The 19,589-nt window shown below is 41.0% G+C and overlaps 1 protein-coding gene and 1 long non-coding RNA gene across 3 annotated transcripts in view; one reads left to right on the top strand and one right to left on the bottom strand.

Moving 5' to 3' along the window:
- Positions 1-8,237, top strand: part of LOC307024757 (glutathione hydrolase 1 proenzyme-like) — a 47,692-nt gene extending 39,455 nt beyond the window's left edge. For both annotated transcript variants that reach the window (XM_079659148.1, XM_079659147.1), the window contains 5 exons: positions 2,381-2,568; positions 2,668-2,795; positions 3,232-3,344; positions 3,442-3,555; positions 7,033-8,237. In XM_079659148.1, the coding sequence (XP_079515274.1) occupies positions 2,381-2,568; positions 2,668-2,795; positions 3,232-3,344; positions 3,442-3,555; positions 7,033-7,179 (690 nt within the window). In that variant the 3' untranslated portion in view covers positions 7,180-8,237. The remainder of the gene's footprint in view (positions 1-2,380; positions 2,569-2,667; positions 2,796-3,231; positions 3,345-3,441; positions 3,556-7,032) is intronic.
- Positions 8,238-8,387: 150 nt separating this feature from the next.
- On the bottom strand, positions 8,388-14,853 carry LOC307024770. Its single transcript, XR_013803988.1, has 3 exons — positions 10,141-14,853; positions 9,955-10,047; positions 8,388-9,617 (listed from the first exon to the last, which is right to left on the bottom strand). It is a non-coding gene; the product is annotated as an uncharacterized lncRNA (long non-coding RNA).
- Positions 14,854-19,589: the final 4,736 nt, after the last annotated feature.

Genomic DNA, 19,589 nt, shown 5'->3' with positions numbered 1-19,589 from the left:
ACATGTCATGCTTTTCCGGTTATTACCCGTCCCCTTGTGTGTTATGAAGGTTTTTATGCATGTAAACGGTGTGCAGAGTCAAAACCCTCAAAGTACACCCTGTAGCGAGTAAAACTCTAAAACAGAAAATACCTCCCGAAAATGCCTCGTTGGTGAAACGTCATCATGACGTCATCGTCATTTGATTCTTCCGGGTACGTGCTTTCGTAGGCACGTACCCGGAACTAAATGGGCCAATCCGTGGAGCCGTTACGTTACGTCCGCGGAGCCGTTACGTTAAGCCCCCGCTGATTGGTCCAAATTGACCAATCCACACACACACTCAGTGCATGCAGCACTGCTGATCTCTCCTCCCTGGCTGCAGGCTGCTAACAGACAGTTGGGATCGTGCGAAATTCTCTATGCAGACCCATTCTCACAGCGTTTATCAACCTATAAACCTTTTTCTTACTCAATATCAAGCCACACTTATTGTTTTTATTTCGGGTGTGACTTTGTGTGTGTTCAGGTTGAGTTTGGCTGTGTATCGCTCAACAAGGAAATCACGGAGGGGGGGCTGGGGGAGCTGCAGCGAGCCGTTTAGTGGAGAAAGTGAATACGGCTGAATACACATACTTTACAGAGACGCTGTATGCGAAACCAATGTAAATTTGGAAATTGCACAATATTTTTCTATTTTAGTATACATCAACAATGGAATTATGATCAGTGGAAATGGCCATGACACCTTTCATTTAACTTTTTATTACTCCATTGAAGTACAAAGTACATTTCACAGTGTCTTGGACATGTTGTTACGGCCCCAACCTCTACTCCGCGGTAGTGGATTCTGTTGAGACCCACAACATGAAAGAATACACGCAATAACCAGTACTTGGTAACGAGCATTTATTGATAATCAGCCGTTTGCTCACACAAGCGAAACGGGAAACAAAAACGGGTCTGGAGGACTGCCCAAAAGGAACAAACCCGAGCCAGCCACACCACGGACCTTAGGACCCAGAGCTCCCCCCCTAACCAGAAATCAATTATAAACCCTATGGGAAACTAAATAAAGCCGAGAAAACTGGACTACCAGGTCCTCCAGGCTAAGCATAAACACATCTGCAAAAATATGGCCTACAGCTCAAAATGGTGAAGAGGTATTCTAAGGAGAGTGTCTCCCGGCGTCAGGATAGGCGAGACATCCTTCTTCTCCAGCTTCTCCACACGGCTGAGTGGAATTTGGAACACCTGGGCAGAGGCGGAGCCAGGGGCAGACCAAGTGCAGAAAACAAGGAGGGGAGCACATAACACGTGTCTACACAGACATCCACTCGAAGTCAACCATTTTTCTGAAGAATGGGCTGACGCGGGTTTAAATTACCATGCCTCTTTTTGGCTTTCGAGCCCGTCTCAGGATTAATGCACAGGAAGCACCTGAAAACAATAAGCCAAAGACAAGAATTTCGATTTTACATATTTATATGTTGCATCGTTTATTTTAAGGCACATGCAGCGGTGCCCCTTTCAATTTAAGTAAAACCTGCACCAAAGAAATAAATTACTATTTAAAGCCAAGCAAGAGCGATAAAAGCAAGAAAATATCTTAATTTGTTGTGTTATCACAGAGGATGGTCTGAATACAGCTTTTTACTGTGAAATAATACAGTAACATGTTGTGAAATCCTGGTAATCATTTATCCTGTCCATTCACAGTAATTAACTGTGCCTGTATTGATTTCACTGTGAAATTCAAAATTACATTATTATATTGTGAACATTACAGGCAAAGACTGTAAAGTTGTAAAACAGTAGTTTATTGAAAAATATTACAGCTAAATATTGTGAAATCATGGTAATATTTTACAATGTACAGTAGTGACATTTAAATGACACCTTTCTCCAAGGAACCATTGCAGATTTTATTATGTTCATGAGCTTATGCTTACCTAATGATCACCTAATGCCACAAGACCTCTTTTGTTCTTGCTTTATTTTTCTTTACAAACCCCTCTCATGCATATTTCACTTACATGAAAGAGGTGTGTGTTTATTATTTAAAAGGAAATTGTTATTATTATTATAGAGGCATTTTATTATAATTTAAGAATACTTTGGTAATTATTATTTAGGATAGTGTTTGCTCCTGTTATATTATATACTAATCAAAGTTAAACCTTTACCGACTAGTAGAATGAAGAGCAATTCCTCTTCGAAAAGTCTGTGAATCTCTGCTACTTAATCCCATGCACATGAGTTACCAGACTTTTCCTGTCATGGATAAGCAGGAACAATGGTCAACTATCCAGCACATAAATTAGTACTTACTGCAAAAAACCACACCAAGTAATACTTTTGGCCTATGAATTATTTTCGTGTCCCTCTTTCTCTTCCAAAGCTCATCAAGAATATGATTTCAAGTTCTTATGCCTATGACCTCCGTGAGAAGATCACAGATGACACCACACACCACATGAACTATTACGAGCCAGAGTTTTACTTACCTGATGACCACGGGACCGCTCACCTCTCGGTGATCGCAGAAGATGGAAGCGCTGTGGCCGCCACCAGCACCATCAACCTACCGTATGACCTCCTTACTGACCTTTACAAATCTCTTGTCTATGTTGGTTTACGTGTCATGTTCCCTACCTTGGTCCTTTAACAGTTAATGTTTTCATGCAGTTTGGGCTCCAAGGTAATGTCAAGGTCAACAGGGATACTTCTCAACGATGAGATGGACGACTTCAGCTCTCCGCTCATCATAAACGACTTTGGAGTGCGTCCTTCATCCAACAACTTCATCAGACCAGGTCAGAATAAAACACACACACTCACACGGAAATGCACATAAGTGCTCCTAAACCAGTAGAGTTGTAATATACATAGACTGGCTGTTGGACAGTAGCGTACACAGAGGTCGATCTGTCCTTCGACACTGTCATTATGTTTTTAAATAACTTTTTTCTTTGGATTAATACAAATAAAATGTGGATCAAATGTCTCCACCCCTCTCTGGAAGGTCCTATCCTTTATTATTTTTTACTATATTCAAGTTTATCTTTATGGGTTTCAAGTTTATTCATCTGGAATACAATGTGGAATAGATTTTAAAAAATGATTAATATCCAACATACAACTTGTTTTTAAATAGATATTTTATGTAGTTACATACACATTATTTTAATAATGTTTAACATAAACCAACAAAATACTTAAACTTATATATAATGTCATTTCTGTTTAAAGGAAAAAGGCCAATGTCTTCCATGTGTCCGGCTATCCTCTTTGACAAAAACAACAAAGTCAAGATGGTGGTCGGAGGCTCAGGAGGAACGAAAATCACAACTTCTATCGCTCAGGTAAAATTGCAAGAAGTTAAATCAATGAGTTGCATTTATTCAACTATTTAATTACTCTGTTGGGTTATAATTGTGTAAAATCTTTGTTGTTTTGAAGGTGATTCTAAATGCACTGTTCTTTGACTATGATCTGAAAAAAGCTGTGTCGGGGCCGAGGCTCCACAACCAGCTGGATCCCAACGCCACTGAAGCAGAACCAGACTTTGACAAAGTGAGTGTCACAAAAACAACACTGACGTATGTGAGTGTGTGGGTAGACAATCCCTCACACAAAAGCCCAGCTAACATAAAGCCCTTCTAACTTCTTACCCAATAATTTCTTCATTATTTCTACCTTCAGGGGTGGAGAAAAAATATTTCAGCAATTTGTGGTGGTACTCCTGGAGGGTTCATTACGGTGGCCCTGAGAGGCCAGAGTGCTGCAAATAAAAGAACGCTGCAAATAAAAAGAAACAGATACGCCGCGCAAATAAAAACGCCGCGATGCAAATAAAAAAGCCACAACGGAAGTGAATTACCGGGGACTATTATTGCTGATGCACATACGACGGAAGTTAATTACCGGGGACTATTATTGCTGATGCACATGCATTTTTTTATGCGAGAGAAGAAGAAGGCTGGGGGATCTCCGGGAAACATCTCATGGGTAAGTTTATAATGTTAAAGTTACACAGGATGTAGATAATATCTGTCGCTGCCGTATTTATGACTTTAAATGACGTTATTTTGTGTGTGGGAGCAGATTATGTGTGTAGTGTATAATGTTAGTAGAACATAGCTTTGATCAAAACTGCAGAAAGCTATTTTCAAGTTGTTTGCTTGTCTGTAAAAACTGTTTGATTCTGCTCGATTTATCCGTGCAGCTTGAACCGTTTTAAATCTAGACCACACACACACACACACACACACACACACACACACACACACACACACACACACACACACACACACACACACACACACACACACACACACACACACACACACACACACACACACACTCACAGTATTCTTGCGTGTTTAACTGCCTGAAACTTGTCTTGCCCTTGTCAGTGGATAAGAGAGATAAGAGACCCTCATTTATCTCTAGACAGGCACATTTAGATGACATGTTGATGGAGTCAAGATTGACTACAGGATGTTAGTGAAGATCTATACTTGTATGTATTCAATATAGGGCTGGGCAACGATTATAACGCGTTAACTTGCCCAGCCCTAATTCAGTAAAAGTTGTTCCTTCAGAGCATGTTGAGGAGAGGACCCGAGCTCGTCTGTTGAATAAAGGCATATTCAACTTACTTTGTGTGTCTTAGCATCATCTTTAAGTCCCGGTCGGCTCAGATCCGTTTGTTTAGAAAACAGCTAACGTTAGCAGATAAAAGTAGCTATGTTCTACTAACATTATACACTACACACATAATCTGCTCCCACACACAAAATAACGTCATTTAAAGTCATAAATACGGCAGCGACAGATATTATCTACATCCTGTGTAACTTTAACATTATAAACTTACCCATGAGATGTTTCCTGGAGATCCCCCAGACTTCTTCTTCTCTCGCATAAAAAACCGCATGTGCATCAGCAATAATAGTCCCCGGTACTTCACTTCCGTTGTGGCTTTTTAAACCGCATGTACATTATAAACTTACCCATGAGATGTTTCCTGGAGATCCCCCAGACTTCTTCTTCTCTCGCATAAAAAACCGCATGTGCATCAGCAATAATAGTCCCCGGTAATTCACTTCCGTTGTGGCTTTTTTATTTGCATCGCGGCGTTTTTATTTGCGCGGCATTTCTGTTTCTTTTTATTTGCAGCGTTTTTTTTATTTGCAGCGTTCTTTTATTTGCAGCACCCTGGCCTCTCAGGGCCACCGTAGTTCATAGAGAGAAAAATAAATAAAACGTGGCCACGTTTTACTTTCTCGTTTGCACAAGATACCTTCTCGTGCGAACGCTTTATTAACTCGTGCGCATGAGTACAGCACAAACACACACACATCGTGCGCCGCGGTGACAGGACATCTCCTTCATAAAACGAGGGGGAATACTCTGGTAGATGTGTGTAGAGGTGTGTGTGGTAAAACGTAGCAGCCTCGATCTCTATTCAGCTGTTCTAATGAAGGGAAACACAGAGAAGTAAACAGTAAAAGGCACCGCTCTTTGCAGCTGGTGCTGCTCTTCTCAGATTCTGCTGAGTTACACGTTACTGCCTCCAGTGCCCTGTACGACGAACATAATTGCCAACCTTTAGACCTCAGAAATCGGGAGCATTTCAAAATGCAAAATTGGGGGGGGGGGGGGGGGGGGGGTGCTAGTGGGTCGCCGGTGCTGTTAGATTAACATTGACATGCTTATTGTAGTTGTAAGTGCAATGCCTTGCGGTCTGTAGCACCGTCCTTGATGGAGCATATGTGTGGGCTGGACCAGGAGAGGAGTGAGCAGAGAGTAGGGTAGTTGTCGATTCTTGTTCTGTTTTCTGTGAATATCTGCCTCACCCTCTCAGACTTTGAGTTGCGCGCGCTACTAAAGAGACGTGTTACCATGGAAACCAAACAATGCTGTTGCTGTATTAAAGTCCGAGTGGAAACAGTGGTGTGTAAATCTGATTTTGTCAGAAATCGGGAGAAATGCGGGAGAAATATGACCCCGGGAGGAAACCGGGAGAGGGCAATGAAATCGGCAGTCTCCCGCGAAAATCGGGAGGGTTGACAAGTATGACGACGAAGCCAGTTCAACAGACCCTGGATATGTTTGATTTACCCGGTTTAACTAACCCTAACAAACGCGATGTCGATACGCGGTCCTACAAAGCTGGTTATCAACTCAATAAATCAACCAGGGTTTCTCTGTCCGGTTGAGAGCGCGTTCACCTGAAAGCGACGGGGTTAGCAACATTTGACCAATCAAAAACATGGAGACGCTTGCTGACAGCGCAGCGTCATACTTCATGAATGAATAGTGTAAATATAGCAAATCCTGCTTCGTAGTACAGGCCACTGGTGCCGCAGAGATTTCATAAAGTGAAGGAGGTTTTCCTTCTATAAAACAGCTGTGGACAGCAGATACTGAATCACGGACAGGATTCCCTCAATTTAAATAAAACGAGGCCATGCTTTATTAACTCGTGCGCACGCTTTATTAACTCGTGCGAACGAGAAAGTAAAACGTGGCCATGTTTTATTTATTTTTCTCTCTATGAACGCTCCGTAGTAACGGGCTATTTGTGGTCCGTCTAAAAATAGGCAAATCCTCCTATATACCGTTTATGGTTACTTTAAAACTTGCTCATCTCAATGTAATGTATTTTAAATGTACCATTAAGGGTAATTAATGGAAAGATATTAACTAGAAAACTAACCCTTTATTTGATGTTTTTACTGGGATGTAAAATATGTAGCTTCTGTTGCTACCACTTAATTACGCATGATTTTGAAATCTTATCAATTGTGTGTCGGGCAGCAGATCACACTTCAGTGTTTTCTGTGATTACTTGCTTAATTGAACATTTATTTTCACAGACGTTACTCAACATGATTTCTTAAAATGGGCATTATTCACAATTTATTAAAAAGTTTTAAAACCAACACTCTGAACAGACTTGGCATTTTTTATCCCTAAAAATATCTAACTTGAACATCGTGCCACATTTATTCAGTTTTCTTTCATATTTGCTCCTTGTTGTAGAACGTCCTGGAAGGTTTGGCATTGAAGAACCACGAGATATACCTGAACTCGACAATAGCAACAGCGGTTCATGCAGTGGTTCGCTATGAAGACGGACTCCATGCTCAGTCAGATTCTCGCAAGTGGGCGTACGCCGCCGGGTACTGAGGTCATAAACTCAAACAGTCCTAATGACTTACAGTAATGTCCCACACTGAAAAAAAAAGGCTGTTGGATTCACATGATTTTAATATGGACATCGGTTGCACATATTAAAAACATGTGTACTCAGAACTATTCCATTATGTTAAAGACACACAACTATAGGCGCGTTCACACCAAGTACTTTTCCCACAAAGGTTCCTGAGAACTCTTTAGTTCTCATGAACTAAGTACAGATCGCGTTCACACCGGAAATTAGTTCCTGGGGGTGGATTAGGCAAATGAAGCCGCTGACGTCACTTCTTCTTCTTCTGCTTTGGATTTACTGGCAGGCCGCAAACAACTTCACGGCGTATACTGCCGCCCAAAATCCCCGGCCGGAAGTCCCCGGAGTTAGGGACTGGCTTCAGTAGAAGCTGCTGGGACTCCCAGCAGCTTCTACTGAAGCCTTCCGAGTAAACGCCCAGAACGCCGACACCTCCTCATCTCCACCGCTCCCATGTTTTATTTTGTGTTGTCGTAAGTTAGTCTCTCTGCATTTCTGCGCTGGGCTAATGCTAATGCTAATAATGTAATGCGAGGATAATAAAATGGCGGCTTCACAAAAGTTTTTGGGAGTTTGACGGGGCGTGGTTTGCATTCCTCCTAGCCAATCAGACACAGGAACCTTTTTCTCCCACGAAAGTCCCTGCTCTCTAGCAGGGACTGAAAAGGGGGTAAAAAAGGTTCTCTAGAACTAATTTAGTTCCTGGGACTTTTTGTTCTGAACGCAACTACAGTAAATCGTAGTTCTCAGGAACCTTTGTGGGAAAAGTACTTGGTGTGAACGCGCCTAATGTTATGTCAAAGAAACTTGAAATTGTTATGTTCATTTGAATATTTCCTTTAATATTAAGTATATTCATTTACCCTATGTTTAACCAACATTACTTTTTTATGTTCATTTTAGGCTTTTAATATGCTCAGTATATTTAACTTGTACCTGTTAAAGCAAAATGATTTCTTGATTTAAGCTTCACTGTAAAAAGTCTGTTGGACTTACATAATAAAAAACATGGACATCAGTTGCACAAAATCATGTGTACTCAATACTATTCCATTATGTTAAAGACACACAACTATGTTATGTCAAAGAAACATGAAATTGCTATGTTAATGTAAATATTTGGTATATTCATTTACCCTATGTTTAACCAACATGATTTTTTTAATGTTCATTTTAGGCTTTTAATATACTCAGTATATTTCATTTGTACAGAGCCACATGAATGTTTTGTTTAAACTACATGCTATAGTTTTCTGTTTAATCTACCTAGTGCTCAAGGGTAAGATTATTTATATCATGTGAATAGAGGCATTTCATACATTCTTCAACAGGATGCATCCTAATCTCTAATATCTACAGCATGTGTCATAACATTTTAAAACAAAGTCAATATAGACAAACACATTTCTTTGAACAACATTCATGTATTTTTCTCAAAAAATAAAACAATATTAACAACCACCACACATCCAGATGAGCTTTTGGTTTCTCCATCATGCAGCTCCAGGAGAATTAACAAATACATTGAAAATAAAGAAATAATATAAATAGAAAATGTTTGTGATGCATGTACATATACATTATTGTGTTAGAACACAGCAAAGAAGCTTAAAGGAAACTATTCTCCAGACCAAAATAAAGGTTTATTGTGCAAAATGGCAAAGAAAGGCTTCTTTTTGTAACTCATTCATAGTAAATAATTAACAGAAAATGTCAACGCCTAGCCGAAAAAAGGAAATGTTCTTGCAAATCCATTATTTAAATCGTAACCTGCTAATATGAAAGGGCACTTTAATACAAAAAAGCAATGGCATTGCTTTGGAAAAATACATTAAAGTATAATAATGGCCTGGTTTCTCACCACATATGCACTAAAGAAAGTATTACAAATAAAAAGCGCAATTAGTACATTCTGAAAACACATGACCCCAGGAAAAACCCACATTTCTGAAACATGCAAATCAAGCAAAAAGCATGAGCAAAGGAAGTGCAAGACAGTTGTATCGATGAAAGTCCAGTATGAATGCTGTAAAAGTGCACAATGGTCCATGGCAACAGCTCACTCAAATAGTTTGTTTTTAAACGCTTGGGCTTTCTTGGAGAGCATGTTGCCTTCTAGCTCCATTAACATTTGCTGGAGCACTTTGAACGTGCACTTCAGTTTAGGGGGGTAATTCGGGTTCATTGCATACATTAGTCCAAACAGCATTGTAGCAGCTAATGCAATGTTGTCCACATCAGTTAGTACCTGTTGGTCTTCCAGGACAATCTGTCCTCTGGTCTCATCTGTCCTCTGGCCTTATCTGTCCTCTGGCCTCATGGTGGAATTGTGTTTGACAATATAAAATCCCACTGTAATCCCCTGAGTGGACCGTAGAATGGCGTCTTCATCTTCTGCCTGCGTGCACAGTTACAAAAGGAACAGAGTGAGATCTAACAAATCAATTCATATATATACTGTACCCATTACTAAGTCCCTGTGTTTAACAAGTACATTTGGTCAGATTTCAGTACTTTTAAGCCTCCTTGTTATCTGATATACTCCTGTCTGACCTGATAAAAAATGTTTCATTTCCTGTATCCGTTTTAAATTAAAAGCCCTCTAGCTTTTCAGTGTAGTCTGGCTATTAAACAAAAAACAGGGATGTTCACATACGTACTATGTGGTGTTTCAATAAATACATATTTTAAAGCCCAACAAAAAAATCAAAAGGTCAAATATTACTTCTACCGACCACAATCTCTCTCAGCAGATCTTCTGGGCCCTCATTGAGGTGCACACACAGCCCCTTGAGAAGACATTCCCGCCCTAAATCGACATCATCAACCTAAGTGAAGGGGAATAAGAAAATAAATAATCTGTTTTGCTCAATGAAATGTGTACACTATATGTGTATAATTTCCTTAAAATTAATTCTTACTTGAGTCATGTTTGACATAATACAGTTCAGACGCTGGCCTATCTGTCCTCCTCTCTTCTCAAAAATCTTCAGAAGTTTGTCAGATACAGTAGCACATCCAGCTGAGAGAGAAATCTTGATTGCAGGGGCAGAGTTGTTATGCGCTTAAACCCCGCATTTATCAAAGAAAACAAAATATCACAGTCATGAAAATCATGAAATAATTTCATTTTCTAAAGATGTTATGATTGTAGTTGTGTGCTAAATGTATTTACAAAATCACATACCAGGCATATCTTGCCTCAAAACGCTGCAGAGAAACTAGTCCATGCATTTGTTACTTCAAGGCTAGCTTATTGTAACTCTCTATTATCAGGGTGTGCCAAAAAGTCAGTTAAGTTGCTTCAGCTGATTCAAAATGTATTGACCAGAGCACGGAAAAGGGACCACATTACTCCTGTTTTGGCTCCATAGTGAGAATAACTTTTTATATCAAGTACGAACAACCAGGTTAGACTACATTACATTTCATTTAGTTAACTTTTTTTCCAAAGCGACTTAAAATAAGTATTACTCTAATGTAAGACTACATATAAGAAGGTAAACAGGTAAACAAAGGAGACCAATGGAGGGGTTTCAGGCAGGGGGGGATTGTGTTGGAGAGAAACTCCCTCTGGAGGGAACACATGGATGTTAGCCTTTGCAGACCGTTTACATGCACAACAACCTATATTTCGATCGGAGTTGTTTTGATGTAACGATAGTATTTATTGCCAAGAATACACAGATGAATGTAATGGTGTTTGGCGATTAGACCCGGTTGTGCGATAGTATCATTCGGCAGGGGAAAAACAAGCCGATAAAAATCCCCCTCGGGTCTAGACACTGGTGGTGGTGGTGGTGGAGGCATGAAGGGATTGATGGAGGTCGGTCTGAAGGGGAGTGGTTACAGCTTGACGTGAACCCTGGAGCTATGATTGACTTTTGGGAATAACCACGAAAGTGATAGGGTTCGCTGGGGAGTGAACGCCCCTGATCGCTGATTGGGAGGAAAGGGAGCCAAACCCAAAAAGTGTAATAGGGCTTCTTTAAATGATATGCGTATTGGCCCTGAAAACTGCAATTACTTTTTTAAATGTGTGACTTGCACCACCTGCTGAGGTTTTCATTATTATTTAGGAGATGATAAATGCAAAAATGATCAAGTCACACAACAATTTTCCTTGAAGGCCCAATTAAGCATAATCTGACTCCCACATAGTCATAATGAACTTTTGAGATTATGCAACTCAAACAATTTACTTTCCCCTTGAGGCACTAACAGGTTAGTGTGTCAATGGCTATGTGGTCTTAATTTAAAGCACTGCCTTGCATGACACTTTCATGGCATCTAAAAGCATACCTCCTGAGAAAAATCTGCTACATCAAGGGACTGTGTGACTAACTAAAAATTTCAAAAACAAGCCAGAGTCAACACCGGATTATATAACTGCTCAGGCTTTAAGTGAAAGATCATTTCGGCATAGTGTTGTTTAAATCAAAGTTTTTTATACAAAGAGGGTCATTTCAAGAAGCGATGAAGTCACAACTTATCCACATTAACTCATTTGTCATACAACAAAGAAAGTGGGGCTTCACACAGACTCAAATGTGCATGTTCTCATAACTCACATCTAGTGCCTCAAAGGAAAACGGAGCAGAATCCACTTAAGAAATCATTACTAATTCATAGGTCTCTCTCCTGAAATGTATCTCATTACTGCTTCCTTTGTCTCACAGCTAAATTGCTGCTCTGAAACAAAGGAAACAGGAAAACATGACACAGATTATTGCTGATCATACTATACTCAGAATAAAGTCTTTGGTTGAAAAGCACATCTGGGGCTATATAAGGGATATACGCTCAAAAAATGGCGTACAGCAGTTGCTACGCAATGTTTGCGATTTATAAAATACTAACTTGAGGGGAAAACGTGCGGTCCTCCACGCAAACTCTAACCCATGCGTACGCACTATGCACAAAAACGGGAGAGACGAGAAACTGCGACACCGTTGGCAGAAGGAAGAATGGAGAGAAATATGTGGAAATAATACCATAAATAAAATGTTACCTCTCATTTATCATATATGATTAATTCATTTTCAAACATTGATTAAAGCCAATCTTTAAATGATTTAACAAACGCCTGTTTGAGACTCCTCAGTGCACACAAAAACATAACTGGGAGAAATAAATAAATACGGATATGTTATTTAAAACCACCTCGAATATGTTGTGTTAATGTTATGAAATGCTTTCTCATAAATGATGCGGTAAGCAGGAGGACAGAATGACGTCTAAACTGACGCCGTTTTGCATTTCTATAGGTTGTAGATACGAGCATATATGTTTAATACATGTTTAATCGTGTTTTATGCCGTTTGCCAATACTTGATAAGTCGCTCGTAAATCACAGGACCAGTGGCGGTTCTACGGGGTGGCACGGGGTGGCAGCTGCCACCTCAGAAAAATGCCTTGCCACCCCAGCTGCCACCCCATTTGGCACCTTTGTTTTTGAAAGAAAAGTTGTGGCTCATCGGACATTTATGAGAGAAAATCTCTAATGTCCGAGTGCAAGTGAATGCAGCACAAGACGCGAGCCTTGTAACCCCTCCCCCCCCTGGCGCGAGCTTGGAAATCTGATTGGCGGCGATTTCATTTGAACGGGAGGACAGCGCAAAACGAGAAGCATTTCGGATACAAGTAGACAGAAGGAATTAGGTATTTGCGGTCAGGGTATAGAGCTCCTGCGGTCACGTGACTTTTGGTTATCAGCCACCATTTTGGCAGTAAACATGACGACCGGCGCCAGCGTTTTCCTACCGTGCGAGTATACATCTCATTTTAATTCAAGTGAAATTCGGCTTTATAGTACAAAATTAGAAAGATTAAATATAAGCGACCCATATAATGCACCCGGTGTGCTTTTCAAGAGCATAACCTCCTGCTCTGAAGACGATGTACCCGACTTGCGCTACGCGGACATCCACAGCTATCTTGTAAGCTTTCCATCAGTGTACTCAGGAGACTCCCTCAGAGCTTACAAAAGCTTGGAGGCTTACAAATGGTGTCAGTCCGGCTTCGTAAACAACATTCAACTGTGGAGTCTTACATCCAAAAACTTCGGCATCATCACTGCAAGGGTAAGTATTAAATTATTCCAGTTTGATAGGCAGTGTCACGTTAGCATTGTTTGTTTATTAGCTTGTCTAGCTACGGCAGTGTCACGTTAGCATGTTTGTTTATTAGCTTGGATAGCTACTGCAGTGCGTCTGAAACTAGTTTGTATTTTTGCTTTTTGAAAACTTTTTGTAGCATTGTACTGTATTCCTTCACCCACCTGATATGAAGTGATCACTGCATAAGCGAAAGCAAACGGCCGGGGGGTCCCATCTTTCAGTCTTGTTCAGACGGCTCCTGGCTCTTTTAATCGCTGCGATCCACTTTTCCCTCCTCTCCGCGTCTTTTGGAATGCGATAATAAGATACACCTTTCTTCTTCCCACGCCTATTTGTGCAACCTGGTGCACAGCAGTTATCCACCATCCTCGACAGTCTGCCAGTGCCTGCCAATGAATTTACTGACGCGATTACTGCCAAAATGGCTGCCCCCTTCGTTTCTCGTCACGTGACCAGCATATGTGACATCATCCGCAGGAGCTCTATGGCTGGGGTAGGCTACAGCCATACCAATAAATGGCTTAGCCCCACCATGAACAATGATGTTAAAGTAAGCAGAATAAAGTCTGCCAACTCGCGGAGTAAATTGCACAGACAGAAGTTAGTAAGATTGATTTCAGTAGCCACTTGTCTGGAAATACCGAAGACTAGAAACGGTTTTGAACACTTTTGTCACGTAGTGATCGTCTTCTCAATAGAACATCTTTGATAATATCTTCTTGCCAATCAGAATCACGATAACGGCGCGGTGTTGTTGCAGGAAGTCCCGACGGAGAATACTTTTGCTATAGTACAGCTCTATATACATCGGTACAACTATAAGACCCCACGGTTTGATGATTGATAGGTGTGTGGGCTGTCTTTCATTTTGACACACAGAACAATGGGGGCTATCCACCCTTATCCACAATGTAAAGTAATTCACACAGCCTCTTCCCTCTCCTCTCTGCGAGGAGCCGCAGGTTCAGCTTTCAGAACAAAGTAACAAAAAACTAAAATGGCATTCATTTTTTTAAATACGTTGTGTAGTAATATATATTTATTTATTTTTCTTCTCAAGAGAGCACCAGAATGTGTATTTGATGTTAGTATTTCAAAAAATCTCCTGGGGGAGAATCCCCCCAGACCCCCCTGTAGGAGTTGGGTTTTCAACTCTTTCACCTGTGGGGAAATTGCAGGATTGGCTCCAGGTCGCCCTTTTTATTTACTACAAGACAAATGTGCCTTTTTATTTCATACAGTTGCATTTGGATTGAGACAGGGAAATAATCTAAACCTCACGCGTGGCGTTTCACTGTCAAGGGGAGCGTGTATTTAATTACATTGCAAATACTGACTTGAGCCCCACCAGTGTATGGGTTAGCCCTACCATAGATTACCCAACACAAATACTCTGGCGCCGCAACTGTTTGTGGTCTACTATGACAGAGAAGAGCCTGTCAAGTTTGGCTGTACTGAGCATTGAATCAAAAAGCACCATAGCTTTAAATCTTAATAAGTTTGTGTGGCGTTTTGTTGCTGATCAAGATGGTAATCGCCACATTCAGCTGTTATAGACATGCCAACTTGATGCTCTGCTCACGGATGAGTCGATGAGAATAATAAACTGTTTAAGAAGATGACCTTACATGTGTAAATATATGTTTTTTTCTTTGTGGTGGTCGGCCCCAAAAAAACAGTTTCAAGTCCTGAAAAAGTGAAATCAGACTGTGTAAAACTTCACTGCCCAGCCAAAAAAAAGTAACTACTTTGATTTAACTTGGCCAGTAGGTACGGGCATTCCACTGGATAATAACTGCAGCGATGTATGTTTTAGCTGAATACACGTTTTTTTTAACCCTAACTGATGCAGTTAGTCACTTCTTTAATGTTTGTTCTTTCTGATGTAAAATCAAGGTTGTAACTGTTTGCAATGAAGTTGTGGGGCGCTGAACTGTTCCTTTGATTCTTTTGAATTATGATAGCAATTACTGGTCTTTCAAATTTGAAGGAGGGTGAGCAAGCATCTTGAGGAACATTCATCATTAACTCCTCCGAAAAATATAGTTTATTTAATAATAACACTGAATATGTGAATCATAACAGTGATTGACAGCTGATAGGAATAATACAATGATTGTTAATATTATCATATTCATACAGACACACATCGATGAGACAGTTAATTAATGTACTTATTGCAGCAGTCTGCGCATTTGGTACGCCAAATATGTTAAACCAACTAATTCAGTTAAAATTCATTCAATTACGTGTGCCACCTTATATATTTATATTTAAGGCTTTACTGATGTGCCACAATAATGTCACCTAATGTTATTGAGTTAAAATATCAATATTGTGGCTTTCCAAGTTAACATTGATTGATATGACTGCGATTAAATCAGCATATACAGGACTGTCTCAGAAAATTAGAATATTGTGATAAAGTTCTTTATTTTCTGTAATGCAATTAAAAAAACAAAAATGTCATACATTCTGGATTCATTACAAATCAACTGAAATATTGCAAGCCTTTTATTATTTTAATATTGCTGATTATGGCATACAGCTTAAGAAAACTCAAAAATCCTATCTCAAAAAATTAGAATAGTTCCTCAGACCAAGTAAAAAAAAAAGATTTATAACAGCAAAACACAATCAAACATTTGAAAATGTCCATTAATGCACTCAGTACTTGGTTGGGAATCCTTTTGCACGGATTACTGCATCAATGCGGCGTGGCATGGAGGCAATCAGCCTGTGGCATTGCTGAGGTGTTATGGATGCCCAGGATGCTTCAATAGCGGCCTTTAGCTCATTAGCATTGTTGGGTCTGGTGTCTTTCAGCTTCTTCTTCACAATACCCCACATATTCTCTATGGGGTTCAGGTCAGGGGAATTTGCAGGCCAATCGAGGACAGTAATGCCATGGTCAGTACACCAGTTACTGGTGGTTTTGGCACTGTGGGCAGGTGCCAGATCATGCTGGAAAATGAATTCCTCATCTCCATAGAGCTTTTCAGCAGACGGAAGCATGTAGTGCTCTAAAATCTCTTGGTACACAGCTGCATTTACTCTGGGCTTGATGAAACACAGTGGACCAACACCAGCAGCTGACATGGCTCCCCAAACCATCGCTGACTGTGGGAACTTCACACTGGATTTCAAGCAACTTGGATTTTGCTCCTCTCCAGCCTTTCTCCAGACTCTGGCGCCTTGACTTCCAAATGAAATACAAAACTTGCTTTCGTCTGAAAAGAGGACTTTGGACCACTGTGCAACTGTCCAGTGCTTCTTTTCCTTAGCCCAAGTCAGACGCCTCTTCCGTTGTCTTGAGTTCAGAAGTGGCTTGACCATGGGAATACGGCTATTGTAGCCCATTTCCCGGACACGTCTGTGAACAGTGACTTTTGATACCTGGACTCCAGCTTCAGTCCACTGTCTTTGAAGCTCCCCCAAATTCTGGAAGCGACTCTTCTTCACAATGCTGTTAAGGCTGCGGTCATCTCTCTTGGTTGTGCAGCGTTTCCTGCCACATTTCCCCCTTCCAACAGACTTTTTGTGGATGTGCTTTGAAACTGCACTCTGTGAACAGCTTGCTCTTTGAGAAATTTCTTTTTGTGTCTTACCCTCCTGATGGAGGGTGTCAATGACGGTCCTCTGGACAGCAGTCAGATCAGCAGTCTTCCCCATACTTGTGATTTAGTTTACTGAACCAAGCTGAGTGTTTTTCAAGGCTCAGGAAACCCTTGCAGGTGTTTCGAGTTAATTAGACGATTCAAGTGATTCGTTGAACACCCTACTAGTATACTTTTTCATGATATTCTAATATTTAGAGATAGGATATTTGAGTTTTCTTAAGCTGTATGCCACAATCAGCAATATTAAAATAATAAAAGGCTTGCAATATTTCAGTTGATTTGTAATGAATCCAGAATGTATGACATTTTTGTTTTTTTAATTGCATTACAGAAAATAAAGAACTTTATCACAATATTCTAATTTTCTGAGACAGTCCTGTACTTCTGCCAGGGGATGCCACCCCTGAAATTCTCCTGCCACCCTCTTGCCACCCCATGAATATTTGTCTAGATCTGCCCCTGCACAGGACGTATGGAAACTAAGAGCACCATATGTGGTAAATTGTACAGCTAATATAACACAACACATAGTTGTATTTCCTTTAACTGGTGGATATAGAGTTGATGCGGAGGGGGGGGGGGGGGGGGGGGGTTGAGATGCACGCTGCAGTGCGCTGCGCACAGCCGATCGACAGCTGGGACACAAACCACCAAATACAAAAACATAATTCAGATCCAGTCGTCATGACTCCACCCCCGATCATTTATTACAGTTTCTCATCAAGGGGGGGTCTCCTGTCCCCGGTACAAACACACTGCCTGAGGAAGGCTATGTGTATTTTTTTTGTCATTAACCTTTTTCGGACCACTTATTTATTTATTTTGGTGACGATCCGACCTCCATGCTGCTACTCTGGTTCAAACTGCATCCACCAAACAATATGATTTATCTCGACCTCCCAAAAATAACCAAAATCTGACACGGTGTGAGATGTTTTTTTTAGCTGTCCTGTCGTCATTTCCTCCGATCTTCTCCATGCAGTCAGTTAAAATGAATGAATGAAAGAAAGGGCGTTTCTTTGACTATTTATAGGCAAATATGGCCGTTAAGGCCCAGATACACCGGCCAGTCACCTGAGAAGTCGCCGACGCCGAAACCAACTGTTGCATCGCCGGACTCTCCTGCGTATTTCCCGACTTCGCGCACTGGAACACACCGCAAATCCGAGCCGAGCACGTATGAACTGCGCATGCGTAAGTGGCAATAACTCTCCTTACCAGCAGGCGGCGGTAGTGTGTATTCATCATGCAAAAGAGGCAACAACCGGAACAACCGGAAGACAGAGAAGAAGAACAGACTCCGTGATATAAACAAACAACAAATTGCGTTTTTCTTTCCATTTTCACTCTCGTCCATTGAAAACATAAAAAGAACAGGAGCTCTATAAACCGATGAGGTGAAATAGCCGTTCGTGTGTGTTCCATCTTCCATTTTAAATCATTTGTTTACCTCCCTCACTTCCGTTAACGCTTCTTATGCACTGATATGCTAGCTGAACAGCCAATCAGTGTTATCCCTTTGTCCGACTTCTGGTGGTGTTCCAACATGCCGATTGCCGATTCAACATGTTGAATCGGCAAGAAAAGGCGTCAGGTCGGCAGAAAAGACCCGACGGTGCGGCGCACACCACTCCAAATAGGGCGTGCCCACGCTCATGTTCGGCCCGACTCCCATTTACTGCCGATTTCGGGCCGGTGTATCTGGGCCTTTACGTGAAGCATTTCGAGTCGGTTGTGATTTATAAAGGGAAACCGGCGTAGGAAGTGCCATACGCACTCTCCTCGCCGGTACGCAATGTTTGGTGAATCGGAAAGTGGCGGAAAATGTATGTACGATCATAGATATATATAAACACTAGATGACTCACCCGCGCTGCTGGCCAATGGAGACCGACGTTGCCACATGGCGGCCATCTTGCCACAGGCAGCTCGCTCACTCATAACATTATGTCTATGGTGCACTATTGAAATAACCATAGATTGCTCAATTTTCAAACGGTTTGGTTTGTTATAAACATCAAAGATGTAGTTATGATACTGCATATTTATAATTATAATCATTAACTTGTTTTTTTCAACATGTCTTGTTGTCTCCTGTATCATAGCCATGCTAATAACGTTTATAATAAAACACACCGTTTGTAAATCAGTTAAGATTTCAGCGAGTTAAGAGTATTTTTGTGCAGATCACTCACCTTACAACAGCTTTAGTAGTAGCTGTTGACTGTGGTAAGATGGCCGCCGGTGAGCTACGCTGGCGACTCCCCCTTCAGCCATCTAGTGTTTATATATATCTATGTGTACGATGGTATGTACCTATTTTTCGGATTTCTACTAAGTAAGCAACCTTCCCACGTGAATCCTACGCACGGCGTTATACATGAGGCCCCTGGTGACAATAGAGGTTTCTCAATACTCAAATTTCCCCTCCTCGACTCCTATTCTCGACTCCTCTCCTCGAGACTTGGTGCCACCCACAGGAGATGCGAGCGGAGTACTGATGGGAACCGAGGAGAGAGGAGTGGAAGCAGCAGGCGGTTAGAGAAATGAGAACTCCTCTCCTCTGAGCGGTCATTTTAAACAGACGTCCATTAATGATGACAGGAGGCACAGCAGCACTCTGATGGACAG

Source organism: Notothenia rossii (assembly GCF_949606895.1).
Source record: "Notothenia rossii genome assembly, chromosome: 11".
Taxonomy (NCBI): domain Eukaryota; kingdom Metazoa; phylum Chordata; class Actinopteri; order Perciformes; family Nototheniidae; genus Notothenia; species Notothenia rossii.
The sequence above is the reverse complement of the archived record's forward strand: the minus strand, read 5'-3'. Positions and strand labels throughout refer to the sequence as shown.